Below are 24,188 nucleotides of genomic sequence, written 5' to 3'. Positions count from 1 at the left end.
TACACCCAGGTTGAATGTTTGATTAAAACACCTTCACATTCCTACCTCCTTTTTACAACTCTTCATTAACACTTCAGACGACTTCCGGTCCGACATTTTGATTACAATTAAGTATGTTAAAACACAAATGATGATGTCGGCGTTTATTTCCAAGATTACCAAGCTATGCATTTCAACCTTATGCTTCGTTGACACCACTAATTATAAAGCGATATATACATGGGGGAGGGGACGTAATCGACTCTACAATTAGTTAATTATGATGGGGAACGTGATTATTTCTTTTAACTATGACTACACCTCCTCCCACCACTTATAAAATTGTGGACACCTACACACGAAAATGTTAAAAAATTGCGAAATATACTGTAAAGAATGTGTGGCTATTCAACTGAATCCTGGTACGATCAAACAGAGAGTTGAATGAAGCATGTCTAGGCGTTGTTGGGTGGGTGATACTAAGATATGGCCTAATCCCCTAGTTAATAAATGGGACATATTAAATCTATTGATAAAAATCAACAGTCGAAATAAAGAGAGAACAATACGTATGGGTTATTGAATGATCTACACCTACGTTTTCTTTCGAATAGCCTTGAGATCAAGACGTTATGAAAACGTTTCGTAACGTGACTAGCCAACGATTAAACACTGATACTCTGGTGCCCTCAACAGTAAAATGTCTTAGTAGTTTTCATGTGTTGCTCTTTATAGGGTCTCCAGTATAACCTGTGAACCATTTAATTTGCTATGGTATTGCGATTTCTATTTCACTGACAGGGGGAAAATAGATTGCAAATCTGAATCTGGGAATCAAACCTGAGCCCCTAGGTTAACGAGCAAGCGTCCAACCCACTCAGCCAACCCAGTTCCCTACTTATTTCATGCACTTTTGACACATATTCTAGTTCAATTTATTTGAAAAAAATCAACAGAGCACTTAGCCGAAATATTTAGGAGACAAAACACTTTAAATATTATTTGTGTAAAACGATGAAGAAAGAGAGAGGCTGTATATGGGTTAAGTAGGATACAAGACAAACAAATATTCAATAGATTCTATAGGTCTGGGTTCATATTACCCCTATTGACCCTTTCACGAGAAGAAAAGGATGAGGGTGCAAGGTTCGGTTTTTTTCATCGGGGGACAATAGATGAAGTAGGTCACTACTTTTGAACAAATGCTCTTTCTATTTTTCACGTCTAATACATAATAACGTACATTTAATACTTTATAAAGGCCCAATTTTTGGGCATTTGCTTGTAAATTCTAATGAAATTTTAGCCGTTTAACGTGTATAGAAATGGAGACACATTAAGGTTTTATTTACACCATTTAAAATTGCCATCAGCGGCTCTGAATAATGTATTTCCAGAAAAAAGTCACGAGATTATGACGTCACTATCGCATATACCATATGGCTTAAAACGTTTAGGCTCAACTTCCGGTTGGCCTATATCCTGGAGAGTAAAATTCATTGAGTCCTTCAGACTAACTTAAAGTATGACAACTGAAAACGTTTTCTCCAGTGAAGGTGGCCTTGCGTCAACTTATCAAGATACTTGTCTACTTGTGACTGTTTTAATGTTTAATGTCAAATTAGGCAGGTTAAAGTCGAACTGAATTGCTTTCGTGTCACAGTTTTATTTTACCAAAAGGTAAATGATTATAGACGAGTTAATATTTCATCATCAACACATCAGATTGTTTAAGTTCAGATTTGGCTAATCATATGAAAAAATGGTTCGCAAAGGCGGTGTTTTAGCTCGCAAACATTAATAGAGGTTAATCCCTGATTTCGAACCTGATGCAACCAATGGCCATTGAAAACCAAGAAATGTTAGTTCAAACGCTTGATTGTTGAAGACTGTAGCCATCTAAATATTTCTATGTAAGCTTTAGAAGTTGCTTTTCAAAATGAAAATCTAACTTCAAGTACGTCTTCAATTAAGATCACGATCAGTTTTCGAAGACGAAAGTGACGACAATCTATGGCCATTAGGCTATATTATTATCACCAAATGCAATCATATACATTATTAAGACTTATAAATTGTATATTAACTAGGTGTGGACTTTTTACTCTAAAAAGTGATATGAACAGCTATAGGTAAAGGCTATTGAAGCTCTATTCAGTTCGATTCAGGACAGTGTGGTCGTAGCTTACGTACCTTCGTGACTGGAGTTAATAAAGTAAAACGCCTTTGATTTAACGAGGTTCTAAATAGATTCTTTGTTGGAAATAAAACGGTCAATTAGGTATTTTGTGTAGTTTTAGAATGTTGGTTTTTATTGTGGAATTTGTGTTTTAAATCGTTAATCTTCTGTTGACATTGACGATACTATGTTACAATTTAGTATTCAAACTGTTGAAGACAGTGGGACAATAAACCGAGGCCCCATGTGCTACAGGCTATTTAAAGATTCGTCGACAGTTGTTTTTGTTATTTCAACCTTGACAGTTGTATCTGCATTTAGTCAGTCTGTCTCCTAACTGTACGCGAGTCTAGAAGGGCTGGTAACGCCATTGAACATTTGGAATCGAAAAAGAGTAGACATTGTCTCAACGAATTAGAAATAAGACCTTGTATTATCGCGAACTATACACACTTGTAAAAAGTTTCATACCATAAATTACAACAGTACAATTGTAGGCAGAAATTCGAGGCTATGATGAATTTTTATACTCTAGGAAATTACTAAGATACAGTAAAAAATTGAAATTTGACGCTGGGTTGAATTGTTTTTTACCTAAACGTTATAGGGGGCCTAAATAAAGGGTTGATTGAATTCTTTAAAACTCCACAATGACACCTTTAATACTTTGATATTACTCAATTTATCGCAAGAATACCTCCAATTATTTCATTCACACTGCATTTTGTTAATATTTTCTATACGCTCTTGTTATCTCTGACTTACATGTTGGAAGGTCGATGCACAACTTTACCTATTTTTATAAAGGTTACGGGTGACTAAATTGAGGTGAAAATAAGAAGGCAATCTTTTAGGACCTAAACACAATTCTTTTAGATTTTTTGCTAGCATATACTTCGTCATCGCCATCGAAACCACGAACTCTTATCAATAACTAGATTAGACAGTTCACATGAGTACATATTTCGAGGGTTGCGCATGGTATCCTTTGAATAGGGAAATACAATCTTCATATTGTCAAGCTATTATGAACTTCGTACTTATACGTACTGAATAAGTTATCTCCCTTCATTATTCCAGTCGACCCAGCTGTTAATGGGTACGAATAACCATGGAAGGATCAATGTTATAACTATAGGTCAATAACTAGCTTGTAGACAGTATCGATAGGAACCTTTGCTAACCTTCTTTTATGTAAACAGTTCGTTGAAAAGACATCACTAAGGTTCTGGTGACGATCGGCTATGGTCAGTTTCTGAACTAGTCTTTGACTCCCAGACTATACCTGTGTACGACAAAGAGGGGCTGGATGTTAAAGGCTATTTTAGAACATTTTCACTTTTCATATCAAATCACAATCCAATCACAATCCAATCAAATCGCTGCATTTACAAACTTTCGTGATGCAAAAAAGTGCCTTATGATGTCAAGGTAGCAGACGGAGACGAGTTTGTCTTACGCAGTCTGTATGTTTCTGACAGTGCCAGTGCAAAGGGTTCTCTCCCTTGGGTGCGTTATACTGAAACTGGTGCATAGTGCAAACAAGCCGCCTTCGTCCGACTACATCGATCACTTAAAGTATATAGACACTACTTACTCTTTACTTCGTGAATTATTAAATATAACGGTCGGTAGAGTTCATTCAATCATATCGTGTAGAGTGTTCATTCAACTGGATCGACCTGACAATAAAACATAAGATCAATATCTCACATCTTAATCGATATTTAGATCCCTTGTTGAGATCTCTTGTGATTTACCTTTGAACACTTTCGTCTTACCCTTTTTTTTTTAAAAGGAATACATCATGATCATCACGAATGTGTGTCCCAATCCAAAAGGGACGTAACTCTAATTTCCCTGATGTGCCAGAAATTCGTTTAACATTGGCTTAATTTCCTTTTGGTGTCCATGACCAAGCCATTTGGCAATAATTCTTCCAGTTCACAAACAGCGGAAATCAATACAACCACATCTTCACCTTGGCTGAAATAGTAACCTTTCTTGTATCACGGAAGTTTGAAAATGAAGCGATTTGATTGGATTGTACAAATACAGCCAATCAGAGACCTCGACAGAAAGTTTGCGACCATTAAGGCAATATTTTTACAGCCTTTCTGTCGAGGGTTCTGATTGGCTATATTCGCATGCGTACAATCCCATTGATACAAGAATAGTGGCTATTGCAGTCAAGATATAAGTAGGCATAAAATAACTTGACATTGTGAATATGTACATACCAAACTAAACCAAATTAAAATTGTGAACAATAGGTCTCCATTCTTTAAAATAACTGGAGGTAAAATTGCCTTCAATATTTTTATAATCAGTGATTGACATGCTAAATAAAGATAGACTATGTTATCATAGGATTAATAGAGAAAACGGTAGGGTGATTTCTTTCATATATTTTGAACAGTTTTTGGTTATCGTGATAGAATTTGAACTATGAAAAAACATTGGGGTTCAGTAAACCTTATTTTGTGACTGACATGTTAACACCACTCTTCGACTGAGACAGTTAACTCGGCTTCCATTTCTTTACCATTCGCATATCTAATTATATTTGGTATTTGGGTTTATCAACATGGCATCACTTTCGGAGAGTCCACATAGCTAATAATAGTAGATATAATTCATTGAGCAAAATGTTTTATTATCGAATCCATTTTTTATACTCCGTGTATCTGGTATTCAGGTTTGTTAACTCAGTATCACTTTTAGATAGTTCACATAGCCAATAACGGTAATTTAGTATATGGAATTAAGCTAGACCAGCTCGGCACCCCTTTCTGAGAGTCCACATAGCTAATAGTATCAACTCGGCATCCCAGTAAAAAGTCCACAAAACTAGTAATGTTTATTTGGTATAAACGTTTGTCAACAGGGCATTCCCGTTTAGATTGTCCGCATAGCTTATGTTTTAACCATTGCCCTGGTCAATAACATATATATATATATCACAAAGATACTATTTGAGACGTGAGTAATTGTAGGTGTTTAAAAATGACCGTTTAGGTTCGAAAATATACACATGGTCGTAAATCACCAATTGACCATAAATAATCTAACTGTAGGGCAGAAACTATTAATGTTTTATTTCGGGGTCTGTACAAATAACCATACTGTTTTATCGTCTTTTTATTGAGATCACAAAAACAGTTCACAGTATTACACAGGCGTAAGAAAGCAATTGACAATGGTCTCCCCTTCGAGCCTGTAATAAGTCTTATTTTGGTGTGAACATTAAGCCCTATAAATGCTCAAAACTCATCTCAAGCCATCTGAAATCCGCTTTGTAGACCTCTAGCAGCCTCCAACCCCTGACCTCAAAGAGCTTTCATTCTGACCCCTCCCCTCGGGCATTTTGTAGACATGCTCCTAGTTTCATTCAAAACTTTGTAAACATGACCGAGATGGCTTTAATTCAAAGTTAAGGCAACCGGAAGTACATTAATTTTTTTGACCGGATTAAAATGATGCATAATGTTATTTCCGGTATCGTTTACATGGAAATAGAATAGAATTCCGAATAATTGTTTAATCATTCATAGAAGCTGACACTCAAAGATCGTGTTGTGCATAAGAAACATAAAGGCTGCTTGTTCAATTCGGCAATACTCGGCAGTTTCTGTAAAGCAGTATGTGTTGCAAACCTCAAACAGAACTTTCATGGTAGACTGTTTGGTTCCATATGACAATGTTAATCGTCTTTGAAACATTCTGCAATCGAAAGCAGCTTCAAAATCAAACATGTAAATACTAGTTTAAACAGTCTTGAAAGTCAAAGAGTTAAGTTCGTTGTCAAGAATCAATTAGTATGGAATGTGCTTCCTTTTAAGCCCATTGTTCTTTGTCCTGGTTCTATAAATCGAACCCACAAGCACCGACATGCAAAGGTCATGCAGCCTACCCGAGCATCTAATGAATGTATTGTCAATAAAAATAAAAACACTTTAAAGAAAATCAATAATACCTAAGAGATTGATGTATTGTGAAATAAAAATAAAACTGTAACCAAAACAAAGACACAAGAAGACAATTCAGGATTCCACCGTGTCTCTTAACTTTTAAGCTGCATTTTAACGGAATTTAGCTTCGTATTCCATTGATAATGATTTTGACCAAGGAGCAGCTGATATATCCACATCTTAACAATGTAAAGCTATTACGAACTTCATCTTATACCTTGACTGATAAGCCACCTTTCTTGTATCACAGAGGTTTGTAAATGCAGTGATTTGGGTGGATTATACGTTTGTGAATACGGCCAATCAGAGTTCTCGACAGAAAGCCTTAATGTTAACGTTTACAGTCTTTCTGTGGGGGGATCTGATTGGCTGTAATCCTATCAAATCTCTGTACTTTATGATACATGAAAGGTAGTTATGGAAGTCAAGGTATAAGGAAAAGTTCGTAATAGTTTGACATTGTGAAGAAAAGGCGTAAGATCATTTCCTTTATCTAGTTTCGTTTATTTAGTTTAGTTTATTATGTAGATAGATCGTCAAGCAATATTTAAAATAAACAGTAGTCGATTGTTTGGACAGTGGATCAGGTTTTAGAATGTACAATTGATTTGAAAGTACATGTCAAAAAGTGTGCAGGTTTATTTAAACTTAGCCTAATTCAAAAGTAAAATGAAACTCTGTTTTAGTTCTACTGATTGATGATATACCAAAATGAGCCTACAAGAAACATACAATATGGCGTAAAATCCTCTTCATTCATTTCAAAATAACATCAACATTAATATTGAAATCTTCTATTTATTTTTCAGGCTACAAGATGAACGATAGTTGGAGCAAATTTCATTCTTTGAGGAAGTAGCTGAATTGAATTCAAAATGGCGGATGTGAGCATGTTTTGCCTTCTGTTTCTTATCTGCGCATGTCTCGCAAGGACATCCGGGGATACTACCTACTCCGGAACCGTACCTAAAAAGAAAGGACGATGGCTAATCATGGATTCGTTGTTAAATTCTATGGATAGCAAATGCAAAATATTTTCCTCAAGGCCGGAAATTTACGAAACTATCAAGAAAATGGAGTTTGAAATGGGAGTGACGTTGTTTGAATTTGATTTTTCCATGTTTAATACGTCAGAACCGTTACAACTGAATTCTGGGTATATTTACAAACCGTGGCAGTGGTATAAGACTAAATCGCAACATGGCCGAACGTTGCTAATGTTGTCGTTTCATTATGACATTCTTTCTATGACGATTTTGAAAATCGGTGTTGTTCGTCTGCCAATAGAACTTCGAGACCAACCACTCGGTTGTTTTAAAAATCTGACGGCTGTAGATCAGTTGACGTTAATCAACGAGATGCTATTGAACAATTTCCAAGTTGGAAAAATCATAAAGACAGGTACAGATCATAGGGATTACGTTTGTCATCAAGTCATCCGCGAAAACAATGGCGCTGCGGAATTTGTGAATGCGTGTTGCTCACTGGTGGACGATGAGATCGTATGTTTGGATCAAGTAGACGATAAATGGATTACAATTTTGTATTTTTCTATAACTTTAGTCAAAGTGTTGGTGTTTTTATTTTTCCCGCTCTTTCTACCTACCAATATGTACAGCGCCGTCTACGTGGCGTCTGAATACGTCGTCAAGTTGAAAAAGGCGGTAAAAATGAAAATTTTAGTTTCGGAGAAAACAGACTGTCACGTGCGCTTTAAGAAACGGATAACGTTAGAAGATGTGTCAAAATTTTGGCGATTTCGTGAAGAGATCGATTCTCTACCAACTGAAGAAATCGTTCCTATCAAAATGGAAGAAATTCGGATAACTGTGAAAGGAAAACGGATTATTCCTGAAAATGAGCCACCTACCGGTTTGTTACGGACGGCTTACGATAATCTAGTGCGATGTAAGATTAAAGGTCTTGAACCATTCAACGAATGTTGTGATTTGAGTGTGTATGCATCGTTAGAAAACAGTTTCAATCATAAATTTACGTGGCATATGTGTATGCAAGGGTTTATCAAATGTCTAATGGTGTTTTTAGTACCTCTACCGTTCTATTGTCGGCTGTTTGTTTATTATCAGTTCGAAGAACAAGAGATGATGCAAAGGCGAGCCGCCATAGCTGAAGCCAATCTGGACGAACAGTTTAATTTCTATAGAACGAATCCGATGCAGTATTTTACTCCTACACATGGTATTTTCATAGCGGCGTATTGTTTGTATTTTCTATCAGGAATAGTACTGGGATTTTCCGAACAGCAGGTGCGCGATAAACTGAAATCCATCGCTAGATTGGCACTACAAGATATGTCTAACGTTTCTCAAGTCGGAGTTATACAAGTGATTCTTAGAATTGGGTTATGGCCCTTTAAGAAGTGTGGATTAATTGCTATATTGTTAATACCGTTATATATTGCTATAACCCTACCATTTAGTGCTATAACCTTTCTTGTGTATTGTATACCAACCATCTACCTTTCGTACAGACTCGTATTCCATTCTTGGAAGCAAATCGGCGAAAACACACCACTTCAAGAAGAGCAGAAGCGTCGGTTTGAAAAAATGCGAAAATTAAAACGTCGGCTCTCGCGTATTGACACAGCAGTGCATAACATCCAAGATAGCGAGGAGGAAAATTGCTGCCCCTCGTCAGGCGGGTTCAGCGTCTTTTACACTGTCAAAACTATATTCTTACAATGCATTGTGGGAATTTTTAATCTGTGTGTTCTGTACGCTATAGCTCTCATATTCGCTGAATCGTTCGGACTATTGGTAGAAGTTCTTGCGTTTACTATGATGGGTATAATCGTGAACGCAAGTAGTACGCTGAAGTACGTAACGATGGTGTTACTTGTGTTCGTTTACATGCACGACTGTTATAACAACGTGTACGAAAACTACTTACAGTTTAATAAAACTATCATCGAGGACATGATCGACAGGGTGGACGATTTGAGAAAAATTGCAAGTCTACCTTCAAGTATGCAGGAAAACGCTGGATTCCAGGTGAAAACAATGGCCGAGGATCCGCCAGTTAAGACAAGGTTGGATTTCGGAAAGGGGGAAATCCGATGGAAAATCGGACAATTGTTACTATTTTTAGATTCTCACGATACCCCGCGAATTCCATTACGTTTGTTTAAGAAGTTGTGTGAGGTCAGAGTGCACGGTGCTCCGGGCCCTGTGTATATCAATCTATTACGAGCCACTGGGAAATTCCTCATTATTGTTGTGTTTCTGTTGTTTGTTATGATCGTTGTCATGGCATTTGGAAACGTCCATCAAATGTCCTCGACCAATCAGACTCTAGCGACTATGGCGGGGGGTTTCGTACCAATGTTACTTAAAAACGTGCTATCGTCAAAATCTGTGAAATTAAGTTTAAAAACTATCAGTTTTAAGGGACAAATTGATGAAATTATCACTGATTACAAACAACATTGGCCATGCACCGATATCATATTTACTAGAGACCTACCCGAGGAGGAGGAAGACGCTGGGGATGGCGAAGGAAGTGACGACAAAGATAAAGATAAAGATAAGGACAAAGACAAAGATAAGGACAAAGATGAGGACAAATCGAAGGACAAATCGAAGGAAAAAGAAAACGAAAATGACGCAAAGCCGAAAGAAAATCCCAAGCTAAAGGAAAAGACAGAAGATACTACGAAAAACGAAACGAAGATCGATGTAGTCCCTGATGAAGTCAAAACAAAATGTAACGGTAAAGTCGTTTTCTCAGATGAAATCGAAGAAGAAAAGAAACCGGAAGTAAAACAGCCAGGTGGCGCAAGTGGTGATGTTAAACCGGAAGAGGAAGTAGTTGATCTATTTGTTGACCTCAGTGTAGCGGATGCACCAGGAGGATGGTCTGTGTATGGTTCGTCAGAGAGCCTTCCATCGAATTCTATGATGCCACCATATTATTCAGAAAACATGAATCCCCCTCCATATTCTGTCAGTATGGCGTAGAGCTCAAAATGTCAATTTTAATGTACACGTTTCGCAGATTAATTGAATCCCTCTACTGGGATCCCAGACTTTCTCTATATTTTCGACAGTGTTCTGTTGATATGCGGTAGGACTCAAAATAATTACATGAAGCCAAATGTGGACTCACTCCACTAATTCATTTGCCATCTCTTCCCATGTTAAAACACGAAATTCAACCTTCTATAACTTTTTCCAGAAATCTCGTTGAAAGCTTTCCAATATGTCGAATGAAAGCCTGACCAATTCTCAATGTCTCCTAAAAAATTCATTATATGATGACCATGAAAATTTTGAGCTACTAAAATTGAAAGTAGACTACTACCGGTTATACTCATCCGCTAGAGTTTGGCACTTCACAAAACGACTATTTTTAGAATTAGCCTTCCGCCTTTAAGTCTCTCATCATCTCACCAAATCTGAAAGATAATGCAATTTCAGACATCAAATTCCAAATCTAGACCAAATTTTACCCAAAAATAGGCAGGCAAAAACCCCAAAAGGGAGAGAGAAAGAAGATTTCTAAAAATAGCCTGGACTACATTCCTATACAATCATTTGCATAAAATGTTTTAGTGGAGTGAGTCCATGTACACATTCGGTCACATTGGAGAGTGATCCCCCTTCCTATATGCTAATATGGTATAGAGCTCAAAATACTTATTCAAATGTACGCATTCTTTATATGGGTCTCAAATACCATTGTTGCGATGCAGCTATATTCTGTGACATGGATCTCCAATACCTAAAAGACTTATTCTGTTCTTATTCTCGGCCAAATTAGAAATAAAACCTCAGTACATTTGTATTTTTGCGACCCTCCAAACTCTGTAATTCCAGTTGTTGTTTATATTTTCTTTTTGTTTCTTATAAATTGTACAAAATATTAAAATTTATTCATCAAAATTGGTTGAATTCTATTGTACAAAATCTTCCCCATGTGCCAGAGTTTGTACACGTTAAGGACTCCTCGACATTTAGAAATCGAAAACAGAGTAGACTTAAGCAGCTATCCTTGCAAAACCCCCTTATTGTCGACTGATAATTGCCCTTTTCAGTCGTATAATAAGAGTGAAAATAGAGCGTAAAACTCCAGGTTATTCCTTAACGCTCCCCCCCCCTCTTTTTTTCGAATACAATCAAAGAGATAAATTGGGAAAATGATTTTATTTTGAATTAAAATCAACAACAGAATGCAACGATTGCGCACTTTTGGATGCTAAAGAACTTAATGGTTTACAAATAAATGCTTTCACTGCTCCATATAATAGTTCCAGTTTCACAGGGTTCAAATTTTTGGTTGATGGTGATAGTTCGGTTACTTCGTACTAACGAATTTGCATTTGTTGGGTGTGTATTTATCCTATTCCCTACCACAGAATTGTTTGTATTTGAGCTTAATGATCTGCTATTTCGTAGTAGCGAATTGTTATTTAATGAATGATCACATCTATTATTTCGCTCTAACGAATTATCGACATTTCTTGTATTTCGTACGAACGAATTGTCAATAGGCGAGAGTGATAATCCGGTTCTGGGTAATGTATTGAACTCTGGCTTCGGTGTTGAACTTTTTGGTGGTAAGTAAGTGTTACTATTAATAGAATATTTCTGACACATGGAATTCAGCACTGAATCGTCCAAGTAAAGATCTTCTAGTTTCTCCAACATATCAAAGTCGTATTCAAGAGTTAATGAGGACACACTGTTTGAATAATATCCACTGCTTGCATCGCTACCAGCATCTTCCTGGGATTCGCAGCATATATCCGACTCTGTAGGTAATTTTGGCAATGGTCTTTTGCTGATATCTATTCTGAATTTTCTAGAATCGGCATTCGAGACAGACTTTGATCGTTTGACATTAGCACTAGGTTCTGTGCACCTGCGTTTGCACACGCATGTGTAAGATTGTCCAATATCTCTCTGTAACCAACACTGACAATGAGCTGGAATTGCAGGTGCTTCCTTCATAAAATCCAGGTCTATGATCTCTTCATAAATGTGGTACTCTGCTTCCTGGATGTGTACCAGTTGTTCTGGTCTAAACAACTCGATCTTTTTTCTCTGGCATTTCTTTTTAATCCAACGAAACATGGTGGTTCTGCAATATAAATAGAAACACCATTTTAATTCCGTGCATTTGAAACTATAATAAATCTTATTTGATAACAAGTTCGTTGACGAATATATAAAAAAAATCTAATTATGCAAAATACCTAAGCTATCCCTAAAAAAACTAAAACAAAATTCATAAGCAAGAAACGAAAATCCAGTACAAGTAAATGCATAGGTATATTGATAGGATTTTGTCATCTTTCAGCTTAAATGTCATTAAACAAACTGCGCACTATATAAGAAAATATACGGTATTGAATTATGCCGAGAGTGCGTATTGCATAAATTTACATTAAATTATCAAATACATAATTTTCATGATGAAGGCATTAAAGATATTTACCTTAAAAGTCAAATTACTTCCAAAAAAATAAAAAATGATAGCCAAATAATTATCGAAGTGAACTGTACAGGGTTAAGATTGAAACTAACGGTTCTCAGATATCTGTAGGGTTAAATAAGAGATCAATAGCGAGCATTACTCCAGGGCGAATTGCGACATCAACTTTCAGAAAAAACGATTTTAAAAGATTTATGGTGGATTAGGGCTGATTATATTTTATTGGAAAACAGAGTAGACGTTTACATGACATGCGGTCTCTTTGATTAGCTAATCTTACGGCCGTACAAACAACGTATTATACCGTAATCTTGTCTGTAGACGCAGCGATAACGTACGTTTTTTATATTCTAAATTAATGTCCTTAAGGTTTTTATAAGGGGTCTATTGTTTGAAGGTGTCATGGATTATGTTTTTTTCATATCATCGACCGTCCCATAACCATAAACCCAAAGCTTAGATCACCTAAATTCAAAGATTCTTAGGAAAGGTTTTAGTCTTGAACTCGCCCTGCACTTAGTCTTTAGATTCTAATAAGATTATGTTTCTTGTATGTCTGATCTACCCTCAGGCATAAACCCAAAGCTTGCATCACCTAAATGCAAGGATATTATGGAAGAAAAGAGTTTAACCGTTCACTTAGTATCCAGATTTCAATCGTATCACAGACATTTTTTTTTTAAAGGCAAAGGGTTTAATCGTATAGACGTTCACTTATAGCATCTCGATCCTAATCCTATTATACTTTCAAAGGCAAACAGCGTTCACAGGTTATTTTTCGTATGCCCGATTGTTCCTTGGGCATAAACCCAAAGCTTAGATCACCTTATGCCAAAGATTTTTTGAGAGAACTTACATTTAGCTCCTTAATTTAAATCTTTAAAAGATCACCTTTCGTCAATGATTCTTGACAACCGAGCTTTATGCAGATTATAAAGACAGTTGCATTTCACATGAGGGCCAATGATTATATTTTCAAATTATTTTTCCCTTACCAACGACATAACGCCCATGTGATATGTTTTGCAGAGTATAGGAGCTTTTAGCATTTGAGATCCTCATCGTAATTAGATTTCAAAGGCCAAGAAATCTTTCACTCCGGGGAATCTCAATCATATTAAGGCAAACACTAGCAGAGCTAATGAGATAAATAATTATATGAATTTGCCTGAGATACAATAGCACAAGATATAGATATGAGATGCTTTGCTGATATAGATCGTGTATAAATGCCACTGTATTGCAGGACTATTTTATTCTACATATTCCGCATGTAAGATCTGCGAAAAGATTCGATTTCATTTATATTTCAGGTTAAATCTCTCTACGTTTTATTTTAACCGTCATCATTAGCCCAATTTGGAACAGAACAGTAAGACGTAAAACTCTGTTTATTTAATTCAAATATATCATTGTTCATTCAGCCACAAAATTGTTTATTTGTTTATTTTACGGAAACTGTAATTAAATCAACTAATTAGCGGTGTCTTTGATGTTCCATTACCTGCCCTGAATAAACAAATATCTTATAAAAACAATCATTAGTTACTATATACATGAAAGGTGTCAAAATAAAATTTGTGAAATTGTTCGTTATTACATCCATTGCTGATTTTGACACCCTTAACTATCTGTTTGTGTAACACTAATTGTAATCCAGGTAGCGTTTTGGTTCGTTGTTAAAGGTGCTCTTACAGCAATGCCATTACCAGTTGCGTATGGTTCGAATAACGAAAATGGCAATGAGTTCCGAACGCAACTCACAACTCAATTGCATGAGAGTTCCAAACTTATGATTGCGATGCCTGTTCGCAATCATACGCAATTGATGATCGCTATGAAGCGAGAGCAACTTAAGGTACGAAGAAGTAACATACGGTGTCCGATGTGTTGCAAATTTGATACCATTGACGGTAGAAGAAGGAAATCGTGTTTACATCGTGTTCAGACATCTCGTGTAGTGGCTACCTCTATATTCTACTATATCGATATTCGGACATCATACATTTTCTAGTTCCTGCTGCACAAGTAAATCAACACGATGCTTGTTTGGCAGTTCCGGAATCTGATATCTTTTTTGGGTTGTCGAAATCTTTTGCTACAATAAGTTAAATATGATCCGCCATGCTTTTGGAACAGATGGGAAAAGGTACATAACTGTACATAAATGGGTTTTAAACCAGACCACAGTCGTTATATTCGTCAAGTCTCTTATCATTTTTACTAAGAAATAAAACACGAAGGACTCTTAAATAAAAATATTTATCTAAAATATAAATAGCATAATTTATATAAATATGTCATTTCATAAATAATTCTAATAAAATGCGTCGCCGTTATCGGTCCATTAAATCGCGAGGCTCTGCTCTCTGGGTCGATCCTTTTCTCAACTCCGAACTCTGACAAATGATCTATCTTATCCTCAACTCTGACCTCGGGGTCAATGAATTAGTCTGTAGTATAGGTGGTTTTGGAACTACAACAAGAAGTTAATGGTCTCAAACGACGTACGATTCTTGTCTTCAGGGACTTTAAACTTCTTCCGAATCTCTGGAAACTGGTGACTTTAATTTCTGAAACACAAAAAGAAAAAAACAATGAATTTGTAGTAAACACAGTCCAAATACACTTCCCTTCGCCTACACTTATCTTTGAAAATAGCAGGAAATTGTAGAAGCATGAGAATCAATTCCTACTTCATTAGGGTCACCCGCTACATGCAGTTATAACTGTGATCGCAGAATGAGTTTTGGAGATAGATCTCCATGACATACTTCATTATCGCTTCCTACTACGATATTAATTGCAGTGGGGCTCAAACGCTATTTTTTTAAACGAACCTTTTTCAGAAGAATTATTCTGGCAATCCTGGTTTCCATTTTCTTCACCAAAACCCAAATTGTCGAAAAGATCTTTGAGGATTTCACCTGCCATCTTCTTGGTGACCTGGTGATCAGAGTTGATATCCGCCTGGATGAAATACTTAGATAAATCTAATATTCCCCTCGGAATCACATACACAGACATATCTATCACTATCTTTCTTCCAGTTTCTTCTGTAGTTCTTTATCCTCTTGTTCAAAAGAAAGGGCGGGACTGGTTGACGCAGCAGTAGTCGTAGATGTAGACGCACCAGTAACTGATCGACCTACAATGCTTTCAGACGCATCAGTATCCTTTCCCGTCACTCCTGAAGGTACTGGCATGATTTTAGTGGCCGTAGCAGCATCCATAAGTGCAACACATGATCGTAACGATCCATTGGTAAGAATCGTTTTCGGTCGTGACTGACGACGTTGATGGTAGCTGTTAGTTAGTAATGGTTTCTCAGGGAGAACCAGATTTTCTTGTGGGAAGTTCCTTCTTTTATAATCTCTAAACTCGTTCAACTTTTGAGTTCTTCTCTCGAAGTCTTCCTCGGTTTCCCCTTGACTTTTTCTGAGAGTAACTCCTAGAGCAACCCTAGGCAGAGGTGGCTTTCCAGAATCAATAGTTGTCATATTTCCTGAAAGATAAACAACATGTTATTTTTATACTGTTCATTGTCCTGTCAGAGCAGACTCAGACTCAAAACACATTAAGGCTCTTTTGATAGGAATTTTTCAAAGTTGTCATACTTTTGTCAAGAAAAACTTATAAATTTTACCTTAGAATTTGAATTTTTTGCCAAAACCTAGACACAAAGAAAAATACGATAAACACTCACCTTTTTAGCACACAATTCTTGAAAAAAATCCAGAAATTTGTGAAAATTTTGTAAAATTCAGTAGAAAGTGCTAATTGCGCTGTTTCTAGTTGAAACTTAGAACAATCAGTGATGACAATGAAAATGACGTCATTGGAACAATCACGTTACGTTATCACAATACAGTAAAATTTTATATTTTTATCTTTGCAAATTTGAGATTTTTAGACTGATAGAGCTGTACTATTCGAAAAAAAACCTAAAGTTTAATACTTCTCTAAGCTTAACATTGTAAAATTCTACGATTAAGGCAGATGTGCTTTGAAATTCCAGGCAAAACAGGTGGTATAATTAATGTAGCGGGTGTCCCTTCCGACGCAAGTTATGCAAGTTTGAAACATCTACTGTCAATCTGCAATTGGTTAATGAGCTGTCCACATAACGTATTTTGTTATTTGTTATATTTTATTATGGAAGAACACGATTTTAAACGTTTGTACTGCGATCTCTGAAGTCAGGAAGCGGCATTCTTTCCACGAACACCAGGCTTTGCATGATCCAAGATGGCTATTGGACTCATGTCTATCACATTGATTTTGTCAAGGTCTTATGGATGGTAATTTGAATGGAATGCTTGCGATTTGGACTTTATCTGTTTTGTTTGCATGTAGATTATAGATTGTGATTTGGATAGGTATGCTATATCGACTATCTCATTTTCCCTGGACATTTTTTGTAAAAAATGTATTGAACAACTATCGGTCTTAATTGTATTTATAAATATCAATAAATCAAATGTGGGACCCAATCTAAGGTGATTGTTAATGAGGATTATCTCCCCTCTTTTAGAAAAAATTACCTCCCTTTATTTCCCCCTCTCATATCATCATGAAATAAATAAATCAAGGAAATTGGAGCATTTTCCTCGCGTGATCTGACGGAGAAATCAAAGCTAAATGTATTTGCAACAATTTATTTTTGATTAAGAATCACATCATATATAGTGAGCTTATAAGTCGCTTAAGTCGTTCCTCGCACCTATCTATTTAAAAACCGTCCTCAGATCTACCGATGTTAATATCAACAGAGCTCTGAACTTGTTATTGTTTATTCTTAAACAGAAAAGAGTTAAGATAAAATAAAGCAGAAAAGTCAACAATTAATCCAATATTGTTTATTAGCAAAATAGGCAACAGTAAGTGCGAAAACATTTATGTAGTGATTGCCTTATACCTATGCCGACTTGATCCATAAATTCAATGTTTGGATTTGTTTGTCTTGAAGATTTTTTAATTGTTGAATATTTTCATAAAGGTGTTATAAGACTAATTTGTCTTCTTCAGTCGGTGGAATTTCGCGTCTAGATCAAACTTAAAGGGGAATTGAGCTTTTTATGTAGGTCGATAAAAAACTTTTTTTTGTCTCAAATTTATAAAAACTATACACCAAAATCTAAAGAAATATGTCCATTAATTTATCTGAAAGTTGTTATTTAAAGTATCTGGTCGTTAATTTTAAAACAACAAAACTAGTTACAAGGTAAACATTTTAACGATTTTGGTTGAAATTGAAAAACTAATCTACGAATTATAGCAAATTTTAAGGATGAGTTATTCCCCTTGATATTAAAACGTACAGAAATATCGAAAATAAAGTTACATAATGATGTAAAGTCAAGTATGAGTTATTCCCCTTGTTTTAAAATTTTTAAGCAGACATAAATATTGAGACACTGGGCAATTATAGAATTATAACACTGCCTTGGATATCAGAAATTAATGCTGAGTTATTGCCCTTGTTTCAAAACTCTAAAAGAGGACAGAAATATTGACATATTGGGCAATTATAGAATTATAACACGCTCAGGTTCTCCTTGAAGTCAAGTATGGATTATATCCCTTGTTAGTCTTGTGTCAATAAAACAGTCTACTCAATTAATCCCTAGCGATAATTCAGGTTAATCCAGGGTTTATCTGTCCTCTGATCTTCTCCCTCACCTCATTAACAATGTTTATAGATTAATTAATCGTTGGAGTAATTATCTAAGTTGTACGATTAAAGATTAATTGCATGAGTTGTCATTTCTTTTCTGGCATGTAGCGAGCATCCCCCCTCCTGCTCTATCCTACCTGCACCCTTACCTCAAATTAAAGCTATGAGAACTCTGTTTCTAAAAGATCTAAATTAAATAAAATTAACCTTTTGAGTTGAAGCCGTATTTTGCATCCACAACCGAAAAATAGTTGAGATCTGAAATTAATTGAAATGAGTTGCACCTTATCGTATTAAATTATTCCGAATGCTTTTCGAAAAGAGAATAACCCCAGCCTCCTGTATCTGTGAAACAGGAAGGATTTGAACAACTTACTGTCATATCCAACTGCTTTAATATTAAACCATAGCGGTTTCTGGTGTCAAATACATACAAAAAATACTTAAATAACAAATTTATTCATTAACAAATAAAACAATCTCTACAATAAGATGATCAACAATTTTAAATAGCACTTCGAATAAGGGGAATAATATTGCCGTTCACAAATATCTATCAACCAGCTCGAGAAGGAAATGGGGGCCTTTCTAGCCTCGATTGGGCATGCTTTGCGCTATCTTATCATTTTACCAGGACTTAAGCGTATATTCGTTTTCGATTTCCAACCACCGTGGAATCGTTAACGTGTTCATCCGGTAGCACATGTGGTCGTGGGTGTTTGGAATCAACCACCTTACAGTTCAGTACGTGGTCTTATAATACATTTTCATAGATCACTCCTTCGAAACAAAAGTCCTGTTCACTTGATAGGGAGCTGCGAGATGATAAAACCGACGATCTCCCACTAAAGCTGTGTTCTTCGCCGAATCCAGAATCAGTGGAGATCATAGAGTGTCTTTTATTCGCTTCCAAGCTCAAGTACATACTCCCAAAGTTTTCTGGCACATTCATATAAAGATTATCCAGACTCGATATTTCATCATCAATTTCTAAATCTAAAGATGACAAACTGTTCGAGTTGCGAGAACAAAGATCAGCAGAATTTCTGAAATTGCTTTTGTTACAAGACGTCGTCGACAATTCAATAGGAATTTCCGGTAGGGGGCGATTAGCATGATTGTACTTTCGGTTTCCATTTTGGAAACCTTTCTTTGATGATACTTCCAGAGACAGAGATTGTCTGGCATTGCTTGAGCTCGTCTTCGGATTGGAACGAGCCACTTTGGAATCCTGGCAAACGCAAGGGATATCGTCTTGTGGGCTGTATCTACACACGGGACAATCTGTAGCTATGTCTTCTGCTATTGGAGTGGGGATGCCCATACCGTATTCTGGAATTTCTTCGTAAATATGGTACTCGTTCTCTGTCGTCAAGTCAGATGCTCTGAGAGTCGACAATGACTCCAAGGCATCCATCTTTCTGGGAGTACGGTTGCATTTCTTTTTGATCCACCGAATCATGATGTTTTCTGAAATAAAAAGATTGAAATAATAAGATATGGAATGACTTTGATGCTGCGATAAAATCAGACGAATATAGTCTGTGGAAATGACGATTCGATGAAATGCTCAATCGCAGAGAGGTAGTACTGACACTACAAGCATAAAGACTTCCACATTTCTCTACTATCATACGGTACGTAATATTGTTATGTGGTCCTTAGTTCATCTGCATAATGCCAGGCGAAGTTCGTAATAGCTTGACATTGTGAAGATGTATTTATTCATAGGCGACGTTTCAAAAATTTACAATATGCAAACTCCGATGTCGTAACCCAATATCCAAGACCGTAACGCTAACGGACAATCTTACGTCCTACTATATTGTATTCTATACCTTACCTGATGTTAGAATTTGGTTGAGTCTGTAAAGCTATAATTGATGGTATGATATGAAGTCAAGATGTTTCTCTTGTGAGATATGAAATGAAAATGAAACTCTGATCGCATTTCTGGGTTATTATACCCCTATCCCTTTCCAACTTAGATAATTACTCCAACGATTAATTAATCTATAAACATTGTTAATGAGGTAAAGGTGAGGGAGAAGGCAGAAGATCAGAGGACAGATAAACCCCGGATTAAGCTGGATTGTCGCTAGTGATTAATTGAGTAGACTGTTTTATTGACACAAGTCTGACAAGGGCGATAATCCATACTTGACTTCAAGGAGAACCTGATCGTGTTATAATTCTATAATTGCCCAATATGTCAATATTTCTGTCTTCTTTTGGAATTTCAAAACAAGGGCAATAACTCAGCATCAATTTCTGATATCCAAGGCAGTGTTATAATTCTATAATTGCCCAGTATGTCAATAATTCTGTCTGCTTAAAAACTTCAAACAAGGGCAATAATCCATCATGGATTGTTGATATCTCAAGCAGTGTTATAAATCTATACAACATTTACTCTCGATTTTGCTATACGTTGAACGAAATTTTGATTAACGAAATTATCTTGCTTGTACGGATTTTTATCAATTAAAATCTCAGTTAATTTTTTAAACTTGATCTTTTGATTTTCATGCTGTGCTTTTTTCCCGATGGCAAACCTAAGTCTATTATATGTATTAATGTAATCTTTGATCTTATAATTATCATTTAACCGCTTATATTTTATCTTTTAATTTTCCAACTGTGCCCCTTTCTAAATCTGTAATAATAAAAAGCACATTGATCCTATAATTATGATCCTGCTTAGCCTTTTACAGTTTACTGGCGCCCATTGGAGAGATCAATTCGATTATTTTTTAGATATAAGCTGGATTATAACTTCGAATTAAAAAAAATAATTTTGAAGTAAGATATTGATCATTTTGAAAATGGTAATAATATGCTAATTACTCTTGCGTTTGTCGCTAAAGGGAGAAATCCCTTTCGAAGCGTCCACATTTTTTGGTATATAGATCTGACTCTTCAAAATCAATATTTGAAACATAGTCAATTAAGTTACTTTGGCAACCCTTTCAGAGAGTCTACATAGCTAATAATTTATATTTTGGTAATTATATGTCAACTAAGCAATCATCATCCCTTTCAGAGAGTTCACATCTCATACTGAAGTACTTTATGATAATTAATCTTTTTCCTTAATTTTGCCATTTTCAATATTTGTGCTCAGCTTGATGTAATGCCTTTAAAATGGGATACAATCTACATCTCCTATTTGAACACCAATTAATGTTCTTGTGGTCCTGTCAAAAAAGGGCAAAACTCGGCTTTAACCCTGGTCATCTTTGCTACCAAAATACCAACATCTGGCCATGATTCTGCTAGGGTTAATCCGTGATCATCCAGAGCGTTGCTCATTTAAAAAAATCTTTAAACCATATGTTCAGGGAGGGTTCAAGTAGGGTTAACAATGAGATTGAAAAGTGGAAGGAGTAGGGTTAAATCGATCAAGAATATCAAGTACCTACTTAGATATAAAAACCTTCAAGATTTTACTTATTTGATTTTATTATTAGCTCAACATTTAGTTTATTCTACGGTTTCTTATATACAAGAATTTTTTTGAATTTTGCTGAATGGGAAATGAAATTGAGTTTCATGCCCTATTTTCTATTTGGTTTTTCAAATTTGATGCGAAATTTTCTGAATGAGAAATGAGTTTTATGTTCTATTTTCTTTCATTTGGTTTGTTTAAACCCTACAAAACCATGCAGTTTCTATTGCACTACATTTAATTCGACAGTTTGAGAATGAGGAGTGACTTGATTCACGTCTTATTTTTCTACAAAGTTTTTGTCAAAGAAAAATGCCGTGTGCAATGGAGGAAGGTTTGTAAAGACAATGGCAGAACATTATGTTATTCTGGTCTTTATTCAAACATCGACGGAATTTTTGGAGTGCTCAGCATAGAACCCTCGGAGCCTCGGTTTATTGATCCATCTCATCCCTTAGACATTCACGTCAGTCTCTTTGACCTGCATCACTTATTGTATGGAAGCGTGTTGAAATAATGGACAAAATGGAATCGGAAGGAAACAACAATGCTTTCAAATTGCAGAAACATTTATATCATAAATATTATATAAATACAAAAAATATCACAGATTTAATAGAACTTGGAAAATTGTTGATATCTCCGAAATTTACAACAATAATATTCAATATTGGACTGTCGTTAAATGTTCACAGCGTACTTAAACTTAGAAATTTACTCATAAAAATAAGAACTTAATCAACCGATTAAAATCGTTGAAAATGAAATTTGCACCAAAATGTCTTAACAGTTGAATTTGAAAATTTGGTTAAGAAAATTGTTATACTGGTTTACAAACAATTTTCCACTAAGTTGATTAAATATCTAAAATATCACAAAAATTATCACAAAAATAATTTTCTTTTTTTAACAAGTCGTATTTTCGACATAAATGGATTAAGTACAATTTTTTTAAAGAACATTATCAATATCAACAGTCTGAATTGTAATAAAGACTCTTTTTGCTACATTTTCATTTTTTACATTTTACTCCAAATATTATAATATTATTACAAAAATTTTACAATTTTCCTAAAATATTTAACAATCTTAAAATTAAGAAATTTATCTTTAACAATAAAATATTTTTTATAAAAATTTGGACGGAATCTTATTTATTATAGGCACTAGAATTTGAGAAAATTTACAATTTTTTCATTTCAAGATTTTGCTATTATTCGATTACAAATTTGTAAATTGTTTATCAAAAATTATTGACGAAAATTAGAACAAAAATGTTCATATTTAATTTATTTTTCGATAAAGTGTCGTAAATTTATTCCTTAAATTCAAAAAGGACAGAAAATAACAAAACGTAAATACTTCGTAAGTGGCCTTTTTTATTTTTAAAACTGTCCATCAAATTACGTGCATCAAATTTCATTAAATGAGACATTTTACACAGATGATATTTGCCAGTAAATTATTTCAAAAGTGTGCTTAAAAGCGAAATATTTTATAAAAAGACAAAAATATAAGAACAATAATATATACAATATTTGAATAAACATACACAATAAGGCTATATATATACCTAAAACGAATAGCACTTGAAAAAGTTTGATTTTTTGAGTTAATGTGAAATTTTTGTCAAAAACCAACGATAGTTTTCACAGTTCTCTATCACAGGTGTGTGTTCAACAGAGTTCATTTAAAATGCATAAATAATTTTGTGTAAGCGTTCAATAACATTAAGTAAATGAAATGATTTGATTTGTGCAATACGGGCTCTATTTAAAAAGCGTCAACGAGCATTAGGGTAGATGCAATATTCTGGCCCGAATCCAAGCTATAAAGCACATCATTTTCAAAAAATAACATTGGCCATAACCTTCAAATAATATTAATCTATGGATGTGTGATAACCGAGAATAAACACTTCTAATTAAAATTATTCCCGTTTGATAATCTAGGCTACATTATATTCTCAACTTACTGTTATTTTCATGTTTGACAATCGAGAATATCTACTTTCAATTTATATCTTTCTACCTAATCTCGAACGTCACACAAGAAAGTGACTGCGCAAAATCATAGCATAAAACCAAATTGGGCCTAATGTGAATGAAAGCATACAAATAAATCTTAAAATCAAATCAACATCTAAAATACTTCGTTTCATGATCCGTCATAGTAAAAAGGTCTACAAAGTAAGGTTTACAAAATTCTTCGTTTTCTGTTTCATCACAATGAAAAAATATTAAGTTTACAATTTGAACTTGAGGTTATGGTTATGTCTATCGAGAGGAAGAGTGTACGAAGTGTCGACAGGTGGCACTGGTGTCGATGCGCTACTTCCACTCAGCCCGAGGAATGATTTCTCCGAGAACAACGTGTCTTCAGCAGAGAGGATGTTGGGGTATCCAACATATTTTCCTTGACGACTGGAATCTGAAATAAATAAAATAATAAGTTAATGAAAGAAAGGGCATTTGTACATCC

At 35.2% G+C, this 24,188-nt stretch overlaps 2 protein-coding genes across 2 annotated transcripts; one reads left to right on the top strand and one right to left on the bottom strand.

The window, feature by feature from the left end:
- Positions 1-7,004: 7,004 nt before the first annotated feature.
- On the top strand, positions 7,005-11,026 carry LOTGIDRAFT_234316 (hypothetical protein; the record flags this gene model as incomplete). Its single annotated transcript, XM_009061603.1, has 2 exons — positions 7,005-10,244; positions 10,715-11,026. The coding sequence occupies one exon, from the start codon at positions 7,005-7,007 to the stop codon at positions 10,104-10,106; it is 3,102 nt and encodes a 1,033-aa protein (XP_009059851.1). The 3' UTR covers positions 10,107-10,244; positions 10,715-11,026.
- Positions 11,027-15,617: 4,591 nt separating this feature from the next.
- Positions 15,618-19,676, bottom strand: LOTGIDRAFT_165083 (hypothetical protein; the record flags this gene model as incomplete). Its single annotated transcript, XM_009061602.1, has 2 exons — positions 15,618-16,087; positions 19,187-19,676. The coding sequence occupies 2 exons, from the start codon at positions 19,674-19,676 to the stop codon at positions 15,618-15,620; spliced, it is 960 nt and encodes a 319-aa protein (XP_009059850.1).
- Between the last annotated feature and the right edge of the window lie 4,512 nt (positions 19,677-24,188).

Source organism: Lottia gigantea (genome assembly GCF_000327385.1).
Source record: "Lottia gigantea unplaced genomic scaffold LOTGIsca_49, whole genome shotgun sequence".
In the NCBI taxonomy this organism is placed as follows: Eukaryota; Metazoa; Mollusca; class Gastropoda; family Lottiidae; genus Lottia; species Lottia gigantea.
Note: the sequence above shows the minus strand (reverse complement) of the source record. Positions and strands in the feature narration are given on the sequence as shown.